The sequence below is a fragment of the Engraulis encrasicolus genome, chromosome 13, assembly GCF_034702125.1.
Source record: "Engraulis encrasicolus isolate BLACKSEA-1 chromosome 13, IST_EnEncr_1.0, whole genome shotgun sequence".
NCBI classification, from domain to species: Eukaryota; Metazoa; Chordata; class Actinopteri; order Clupeiformes; family Engraulidae; genus Engraulis; species Engraulis encrasicolus.
In genome coordinates, this window is record NC_085869.1 from 40,321,941 (window position 1) to 40,331,940 (window position 10,000).

Below are 10,000 nucleotides of genomic sequence, written 5' to 3' on the forward strand. Positions count from 1 at the left end.
AAATTGCCTCAGCATCTGTCTTCTTAGACATTGGCTTGTCTGGTGATTGTTTGGAGAAGTTGCGTGTGCATTAATATGACAAGTCTGCCTCTCTCTTTCTCTCTCTCTCTCTCTCTCTCTCTGTCTGTCTGTCTGCCTGCCTGCCTGCCTGCCTGCCTGCCTGTCTGTCTGTCTCTCTCTCTCTCTCTCTCTCTCTCTCTCTCTCTCTCTCTCAGGATGTGGATGCAGCAGACATTAAAGTCCAAGTGTGTGTTTATGCCTTTGATCTGCTCTACCTGAATGGCAAGGTGAGCCACTAGTCCCCCATACCCGCACGCACACACACACACACGTGCACACATACATGCATTCACAAAACATCAGTCTGTGCTCCCGAGTCTCTGGTCCGAGGGCCTATATGTGTGCGTCTTGAGTTGTTGTGAGAGAACTTCAACACACACACAGTAACTTAACTATCTCCCTTCCTAGTCCCTGGTTCGAGAGCCTCTTCGTGTGCGGCGTGAGCTGCTGAGAGAGAGCTTTGAGGAGCAGGAGGGAGAGTTCGTCTTCGCCAAAGCCCTCGATGCCTCCGACACAGAAGCCATCGGAGACTTCCTGGAACAGTCCGTCCGAGGTGGGTGTGGGTGGGATTTCTGTTCTTGAATATATATTTTTTTCATTTGTTTGAGCTGATCTGAAATTTTGATTTCTTGATGAAATTGCATTGTAATCTGTAAGGGTTGTGTGTGTATATGTGATATTGTTTCATGTGTGTCTGTTTTTATAATGGCCATTTGTGTGTGTGTGCGTGTGTGCGTGTGTGTGTGTGTGTGTGTGCGTGTGCGTGCGTGTGTGCATGTAGACTCCTGTGAGGGCCTGATGGTTAAGACGTTGGAGAGGGACGCCACCTACGAGATCGCCAAACGCTCACACAACTGGCTCAAGGTAACACACACACTACAAGCGCAATATCAACTAGAGAAGCACCGGATCCTGATTTTTAGGATCCTGCCGGATACCGGATCCACTGCTTAAGATCCTGCCGGATCCGTAACCGGATACCGGATCCTACAAAAGGGTTGAAACACATAGCCAACTCGCACACGTGGGCCCTTTTTATTACGTTTTCGCAAACTATTTTTAAGACTCACTGGCTTACTACCACACTGCCTTCAACAGCCGCTTCCAAAGGGCTTTCACTCCATGCAGCGATTGGGGTTGTGAAAGACTAACTGAAAAGATACGTAAAAAGTAGAGATGCCCCAGATCCTGATTTTTAGATAACTGCCGGATACCTGATCCACTGCTTAAGATCCTGCCGGATCCGGATAGTCCTGAAAAACCCTATTATCCTGCCGTATCTTGGATCCGGTGCATCTCTAATATCAACGTCACTGTATTTCAAATGTCCTGTCTCTCTCCTCCATAACACATGCATACCTATCTTAAGGCATGCGATGACAGTATCTCCATTTTTAAAATATCTTTGCTCTCTCTCTCTCTCTCTCTCTCTCTCTCTCTCTCTCTCTCTCTCTCTCTCTCTCTCCAGTTAAAGAAGGACTATCTTGAGTTCGCAGGTGACACTGTAGATCTGTGATGTCAATATCTCCATTTATTTCTCTCTCTCTCTCTCTCTCTCTCTCTCCCCCTCTCCAGTTGAAGAAGGACTATCTTGAGTTCGCAGGTGACACTGTAGATCTGTGATGTCAATATCTCCATTTATTTCTCTCTCTCTCTCTCCCCCTCCCTCTCTCCCCCTCTCCAGTTGAAGAAGGACTATCTGGAGGGTGTGGGCGACACTGTGGACCTGTGTGTGGTGGGAGCGTACCTGGGGAAAGGCAAGAGAGCCGGCACGTACGGAGGCTTCCTGCTGGCCTGCTATGACGAGGAGAACGAGGAGTTCCAATCTGTATGCAAGGTGTGTATGTGGTAATCTGTGTGTGTGTGTGTGTGCGTGTGTGTGTGTGTTTGTGCCAGGTGTGTGTGTGTGTGTGCGTGTGTGCGTGTGTGTCCTGTTGGCCTGCTACAATGAGGAGAATGAGGAATTTCAGTCTGTATGCAGTGTGTGTCAGAGCGTGCGTGTGTCAGTGGTTTTGTCCTTGTTGTCGTGCAATTAATCTTCAAGTGTATGAATTTGATGAGTTTGTATGTTTGTCTCGTCATGTCTGAAAATGCAACATTTCTGTGTGCGTGAGTTGGATGTGAGTTTGCATGCGTGTCTTCAATAATATTGAATATATTTTCTTTTGTCTGCAGATTGGAACCGGCTTCAAAGACGAGGACCTGGAGCAGCATTACAATTTCCTCAAGGTAAGAGTGTATGTGATTTGATGTGAGTTACAGTATTTTAAGCTATACACACACTTTTTGTTCTCTCCTTCCCCTATTCTCTCCTCTCCTTTTCTCTCCTCTCATCTTCCTTTTCTCCTCTCTTCTCTTCTCTCCTCCCTCCCTCTCTCTGTCCTATGCTTTACTCCTCTCTCCTCTTCCCTCTCTCCTCCTCTGTCCTCCCCTCTTCTCGCCTCTCTTCTCCTTTTATGAGAGAGAAACATGTTATTGAGATCTTTTGAGTATTAAATCCTCCCAACCTTTCCCACTGTTTGTGTCGCCATCCCAATGTGAAGAAAACCGTTAAGCCGCTGTCAACCTAGGCAGAGCAGCCATTTTGCGAGGCGTTTACCCATTCAACATCCCGATTAGTAATGAGAAAATTAATTGTACTCGAGCCTTGCATCACAAGGACACAAGCACCAAGAACGTGCCAGAAGGATTGGAGGGAGGAAGGGAGGGAGGAAATGGATTGACTTGTACCCGATATTCACACATCTTGAGTCCATCCCATTTTCCAAACTCCCATCCTCCTTTGTGCTTGTAGCCTCGTTATGACGTCCTTGATGATACAATTTTAATTCAATATCTCGCAAATGCGCAATTCAAAAGTCATTTTCTCATTTACAATTGGGATGTTGAACAGAGAAAAGTCGTTGTTGTAATTGCAGTAGTAGTTGTGCCCTAGGCTGATAGCTGGAACAGCTGAAGCACTAGGCCACAATCACAGGTCGAGGACGGTAGTTAGGATATTGGAATGTATCCTACATCTAAATCTCCCTCCCCCCCTCCCAGGAGCACATCATACCCAAGGCCCGCCCCTACTACCGCGTGGACCAATCAGCAGAGCCGGAGGTGTGGCTGGATGCCGTGCAGGTGTGGGAGGTCAAGTGCGCTGACCTATCGCTGTCCCCGGTCTACAAAGCAGCAATGGGATTGGTCAGTAAACCCCACTTCTCAAAACTGTGGCACAAATGGTATTTTTAAGTGTTTGAAACTGTGAAGTGTGTGTGTGTGTGTGTGTGCGTGCGTGCGTGCTTGACGGGTAGAGAGAAACATTAATATCAGGCCTGTATGGTACAATGTGGTGCTGCCAAAAATAAATGCTCAAACGATGCTCAAAATTCTGTTCAGTTTAATTGGGAGCCTATCCATTTGGAGACTTTAGTCCTTTGGACATTATCAACAGATGCTGTTTGGGACTCCTTTAAATGTGCACCATATCATGTTTTTAGTAGCTTTTTTCCCAAAATTCATGCTGCCCTGTCACAAATGTTACATTTGTAACAAATACAGCGGCAATCAAATTCTCTGTATTCATTTGCAAAATTGCATTTTTCATACATGAAAAGGAGGATCTTCTCCATGTCTGCCATCTTCAATTTACAGAAACGGGCATTTTTAGCACCAAAACTTGTACTTTTTGGTCATACTAGTGAATTGCTTAGTAAGTCTGTGTCTGTGTGTGTTTTAAAAGGTTGATGCAGAGAAGGGTGTGTCGCTACGTTTCCCACGATTCCTGAGGATCAGAGACGATAAGAAGCCAGAGGATGCCACCACAGCCTCACAGGTAAGGCACGCACACACACACACACACACACACACACGCACAGCGCTAGAGGATGCCGTCATGGCCTCATAGGTAACACACACACAATCACACAAACAATTTCCTTTAGGGATAATACAACACACATACCACGATTTTTGACATTTTTTGTTAACATTTCAATCTTTTAATTTCCCTCCCTCTCCCTTCTCTCTTCTCTGCTTTTTGTTCTCTCATTCCCCTACCCTCTCCTCTCCTTTTCTCTACTCTTATATTCCTTTTCTCCTCTCTTCTCTTCCCTCTGTCCTCTCCTCTTCCCCCTCTCCTCCCCTCTCCTCTCCCCCCCTCCCCTGTCCTCCTCTCCTCTCCTCTCCTCTCCTCTCCTCTCCTCTCTTCGGTCTCTTCTCTCTGCTGCCCCTAGGTGGCGGATCTGTATAAGCGTCAGCAACAGATCCAGAATCAGGGCGACAAGGCTGATCCCGAGGACTACTATTAGGATCTCCCCTCTCATTGATCGATGGCAGACCGCACAGACACACCATTGGCCGGCTGAGGGTTCCGCCTAGGCTGATTGGTTAATTGCTTGATGATGATGACGTGACAGCCAGGCTGAATGTTGACTGGTGAAAAGGATTCCCTGCTACCCCACCTCTGCACAGGTTGTGTTTGTAAAGAATCTTCAGAATGACATGGAAATGTCTTGTTTTGTTGTTTTATTAACAAAAAACTGATGCACTCACACATTAACACGCATTCATTGCATTACACATTGATTCCCATTGCAGCGTAACGATTACGCCCACTCCCTTCCTCCCACAATAATGTGCTGTACAGAATCTTTCTACTTTAAAATTTGTCGATAAATAGAACTCAAATAAAATGTTTTGGGTTTTTCTTTTTCACATTTGTTGTTTTCTGTGGGTCTTTTAGTTTGAAGTGTGTGCGTGCATGCGTTTGTGCGTTCGTACTGTTCACAACACGTATTGGCAGGCAGAAAAGATTGGTGCCATCATACAAAACTTCTCTCGTTAGGATTCCTGTGGTAATACATTATATAAATAACACGCCTTGCTCATATGTCTGCAACACAGCACTGGTGGTAAGGCAGTGGAATCTACCTGTTGTTTGCTTGCTTTAGCTGCAAGAGTCTTGTTCAGGCTAAATGCATCCTACCTACACCATCAGTGGTAAAACATTTTACAGCACTGAGAGTACCGGTAGGCTTCTGCTCAGCTCATTTTCGTTTTCCCACAACAATATTTCAATCTGTGTTATTGACCGTGAATTACACCAAGAGAAAAATAACTACAATGTTTTTTAATAGCTTTGATTTTTTCCCCCCATTACATTTGAAGTTTAACGTAAATATCCAACCAGCATCAATTAAAACTTGGGGGCTTAACAGGCTGGGGAAGCACAGATTGTAAAGTGAATGAACTGGCTGGGCTTAAAGAGATAGAGGTGATATTGGCATTAACAGAGAGTACAATGGACATTTCTGTAGACACCCAAAACAAATTAACAGATCTTTATGGTAGTGCTGTGGCAGTTAACAAAAAAAGCTGTTACATCCACATATGACCGTACAGTGCCTACTGAGACTGACTTTATTATTAATAATAATACTCATTTAAAAAAAAAAAAACGATGCCTGTGCCCTAAAACTCAAATAGGCCTGTTGGGGATGTATGGATGTTGTTCCCTAAGTAGTTTCCTACGTTAACATTACCACATTGTTTGCAGATAAATCATTTTATTTAACCCATATGTGTTGAGAAATACGTAGGCGTAATTACATTAATTAGCCCTGTTAATTACATTAAATTATCACAAATTATAACTCCATCTCATTTACTGGCTCTTTGTCTTTGTATGGCAGCAAATGACTGGATAGCCATTTTTGTTTTAGTTGTGCGGGGGTGAATTTCCCAAATTTGCCAACTTCCATGCGGAGAGGAGAGGAAGTAGCGTAGCGCACGCTGTCGCTTCCTGGCCAGTCAGCGGTGAGCGCTCCAGTCCGCTCGTGGTTGGCGCGCTACATAGCAGTGGCACTGGGGCTGGCCGTCTGGTTTGAAGCCTGCCCTGCGCGCGAGCTGTAGCCTGGTGTGGGAACTGAAAAAAAGGATGTAAAGATGGCGGAGCTGCAGATGCTGCTGGACGAAGAAATTCCGGCAGGACGGAGAGCCCTGCTGGACAGCTTCACAAACCTAGAAAGAGTCGCCGAGTACTGCGAAAGTAACTATGTGCAGGTAAGAGACGCTCATCGTTTGTCACCCATCCACCACGGGCACGGGCGCATGCAGGCGACGACCGTGTTGTGAACTGCACTTTTGAGATGCACGGGGAACAGCCGCTGATGCGCTCCTGACAGCTCTGTTACGAATTGCGGCCGTGCGGTTCAAGCAGCAAGCCACTTGAACTGACACTATAACATTAACACTGATGCGCTCTTTCACGATGCGGTTTGCTAATGGCGACCTCTACATACCCTAATGGAGAGATTATGCAACCTTGTTTTATATTGACAGTGGCTGCTGAAGACTTGCAAACAGTTTACCCACTTTCCGTGGTAATTTAGTCACGCCTAGTTGTCACTGTCTTCATTTGCCTAATTATTGGAGATTGTTTTCAACATGTCACCAAACTATTATGTGTGAGACAACCAACCGAAACGATTGTAACTGTAGAACATGCGCATCCAGCTGAAGTGGCAGTGCCACTGACATAGAACAGACATAGGCTACTGGACGAGAAGGCGGAGAGTCAATGAAAAATGAAGTTAGGCCTACAAGCTGCAAATGCAAGTCTGTGGGTCCAGGTTAATTAGTTGATATCCAAGGACATTTAACCAGCCTGCTTTGCAATGGGTTGAGGCTGCATGCCTTTGCATGAAGCCGCATTAGGGCCTATTATCGCCTACAATATATGAAGTGCATGCATAATAATAATAATAATAATAATAATAATGATAATATAAACAATTAAAAAAAAGAAATACATAGGTCACATATAGCTCACATAGCTCAACATAGCTCTGTGTGTGTGCGTGTGCGTGTGCGTGTGTGTGTGTAAAAAGGAAGGACTTGCACAGAGTGTAGCCTACTTTAGGAACGGAGGCAGTGAGTACTAAACAGATTGGTTCTGACTCACTGATTCAGGGCAGTGTGTGTGTGTGTGTGTGTCTGGGAGAGAGTGAGAGTCATATTAAATCATGTGTGAACAAATGTGTGTACGTTGATGTGAATGTGTGTGTACATAAATGAGCACAGTCGTGTGTGTGTGTGAAGAGACAGAGAGAGAGAGAGAGAGAGAGAGATGGAGAGAGTGTGTGTGTATGAAGGCCCTTGGGACAGTAGTAGTAGCAAGCAGAACGTGTGAGGCCAGTCAACCGCAGCCTCAAGTCAAAAGCTGCCGCTACACAAAGCAACTGGACATGGAGTATCTGTTCTCTTCTCTTCTATTCTGTTCGCTTCTTCTACAATATTCTATTCTATAATATTATGTTCTATTGTGTTATGTTCTATTCTACTCTACTCTCTGCCGGCGTACGTCATACAAAGCATCTGGACATGGAGTGTCTGTCCTCTTCTCTTCTGTTATTTGATTCTATTCTATTCTATTCTATTCTATTCTATTCTATTCTATTCTATATAATATTCTATTTCTTGTAATTTGGTATTTTCTTGGTGTATTCTAGGCCCCACTTTACTCTCTGCTGGCTTACTGCATACAAAGCATCTGTTCTGTTCTGTTCTGTTCTGTAAAGTTTTATTCTATGATATTCTATTTTAGTCTACCCTATCCTCTGCCATCTTACTCAACGCAAAGCATCTGGACAGTGTCTCTTCTGTTCGCCTATTCTATTCTATTCTATTCTATTCTATTCTATTCTATTCTATTCTATTCTATTCTTGCCTCTGCTGTCTTACACAATGCAGCAGCTAAACAACTGTTTGTTCTGTTCTGCTTTATAACCTTGGTGTAATGTTGTCATTTAGTCATGCTGCCAATTCTGGAGCAAGCCTCCTGTCCTGTCCAAATTAGTGCCCATACAGTATCAATTTCTTTAAAAAGATATTAAAAACAGCTTCATTTTCATCTGCCTTTGGTGATAGTTAGCCTATCTAGTGTTTTCTACTGTGTACTATTTTCTTCTCTCCTCTCTTTCTTTTCTCTTTAGCATATTGAATGACAGTTATGTATGATAATGTGCTATAAAATTACTATTGCATTTTTATTATTTTACATTTTCTGTTCTATTCTAATCTTTGCCGTTATATCGATGTGAGGTACCCGTTGAGCAGAGCTATCAAGCTATCACTAACCCATAATAGCGCCTCCCAGGGGTTAAGGTTAGAAAGACAATTTGGGGTTAAGTGTTGAAAGCCTTTGTAGCTCATCTCGATGAAGTATCCCATATTGAACAGACATTGGCTACTTATAGCCCACCATGCAAAGCAACTGTGGACACACACACACACACACACACACACACACACACACACACACACACACACACACACACACACACACACACACACACACACACACACACACACACACACACATTGTTTATTTAATTGGATTCAGCATTACATTCATTATTAAGAAAATGTTCATGCTCCAGTCGGTCTGATGTCTGTCTCTGTCTCTGTCTCTCTCTCTCACACACACACACATGGGAGCATAGGAATTTTCTTAATCGTGCCATTGTGACACAAAGCACTGAAGGAAATTACATTTATGCCTACCCCAGTTCACGAAGGTGACCTAGTGCGAGCGTGCGTGCGTCCATCCGTCCGTGCGTCTGTCCGTCCGTCCGTGCGTGCTTTAGTGTATGTGTGTGTGTGTGTGTGTATGTGTGTGCGGGTGTGTAGGCAAGCGTGCATGCATAGTGTACTTGTGTTGCTAGTTCTCAGCAGTGTCGATGATCTGGCAGGTCTGTTCTCGTTATCTCCCTGATGAATCACTTTTCCATCTGCCATTGGATTGCAGCCGACACACGCACACGCACACGCACACACACACACACACACACACACACACACACACACACACACACACACACACACACCTTTGCCATAGCAACAGCCTCTGTGCTGTCTCGTTAACTGTGAATCTGTGATTATTGACACACACATACACACAGAAACACACACACAGTTTACACACACACACGCCCCAATAAGCTTCTATTGAGAGGAAGAGGAAGAGAGCTAAGGAGAGAGGAGGGAAGCTTAATTAGAGACCATACAGACATGGTCGTAGCCAGGAGTTTGAAATAAGGGAGGTCCATAGTGCGCACGCAGCACGCCACATTTTTTTTAAAGGTGCACTGTATAGGATCCCCTTTTTCCCATATGAAAAGTGCAATTTTCCCAGTCATAATGAATACTTAGAATTTGATGGCGGTGGTAAGTATTCATGAAAAATCTAACATTTGTGAATGGACAACATCAATTCTGGAAATAAACTACTAAAAATATTACACAGTGCACGTTTAAAGGAATATACCATTTTTGTAATTTTCAGAGAAAAGTATGGAAAATATAGATTTCCGACATTTTGAACAGGTATGCTCAGACATAGATGGCGATGATAAATAGAAACGATAACACTTGTGAATGGGCAGCATAAATTCTGGATATAAACTACTAAAACAAACTCTACCTTTAAAGTGGTATGCCACTATTTTGAGGCTTAATACAGTTAAAATCGTTGGCTGGGGTTTATAAAGGTGGTAAAGTGTCTTATTTTTCATGTGAAGCATTGTCTTGCTTTAAGACAAGTTAAAAGAGGGAGTATGTCGCTAAGCTAGTGAAAGTCAATGCATCCATGTAGCATTGCTACATGCTACACGGATCCATTGACTTTCACTAGCTTAGGGACATGCTCCCTCTTTTAACTTGTCTTAAAACAAGACAATGCTTCACATGAAAAATAACTTTACCACACTTTACCACCTTTACAAACCCCAGCCAACGATTTTAACTGTATTAAGCACCAAAATAGTGGCATATCCCTTTAAACAATATTGATACTGGCATAAATATTCTGTCAGTATATGACCTGTCCTGTATGCTGCAGGATGGCCAAAGAAATTTTTTGTTGATGGTATTGGAAAGGGCAGAAAGAGACCTTTCC

At 43.8% G+C, this 10,000-nt stretch overlaps 2 protein-coding genes across 2 annotated transcripts in view; both read left to right on the forward strand.

The window, feature by feature from the left end:
- The window catches only part of lig1 (ligase I, DNA, ATP-dependent), an 18,293-nt gene extending 13,535 nt beyond the window's left edge, over positions 1-4,758 (forward strand). Inside the window, exons 20-27 of the mRNA XM_063213944.1 lie at positions 216-287; positions 469-613; positions 842-924; positions 1,745-1,897; positions 2,236-2,289; positions 3,103-3,246; positions 3,785-3,877; positions 4,278-4,758. Of these exons, the coding sequence (XP_063070014.1) occupies positions 216-287; positions 469-613; positions 842-924; positions 1,745-1,897; positions 2,236-2,289; positions 3,103-3,246; positions 3,785-3,877; positions 4,278-4,352 (819 nt within the window). The 3' untranslated portion in view covers positions 4,353-4,758. The remainder of the gene's footprint in view (positions 1-215; positions 288-468; positions 614-841; positions 925-1,744; positions 1,898-2,235; positions 2,290-3,102; positions 3,247-3,784; positions 3,878-4,277) is intronic.
- Positions 4,759-5,988: 1,230 nt separating this feature from the next.
- The window catches only part of LOC134461769 (abl interactor 2-like), a 35,671-nt gene continuing 31,659 nt past the window's right edge, over positions 5,989-10,000 (forward strand). Inside the window, exon 1 of the mRNA XM_063214629.1 lies at positions 5,989-6,105. Coding sequence (XP_063070699.1) covers positions 5,989-6,105 — 117 coding nt within the window. The remainder of the gene's footprint in view (positions 6,106-10,000) is intronic.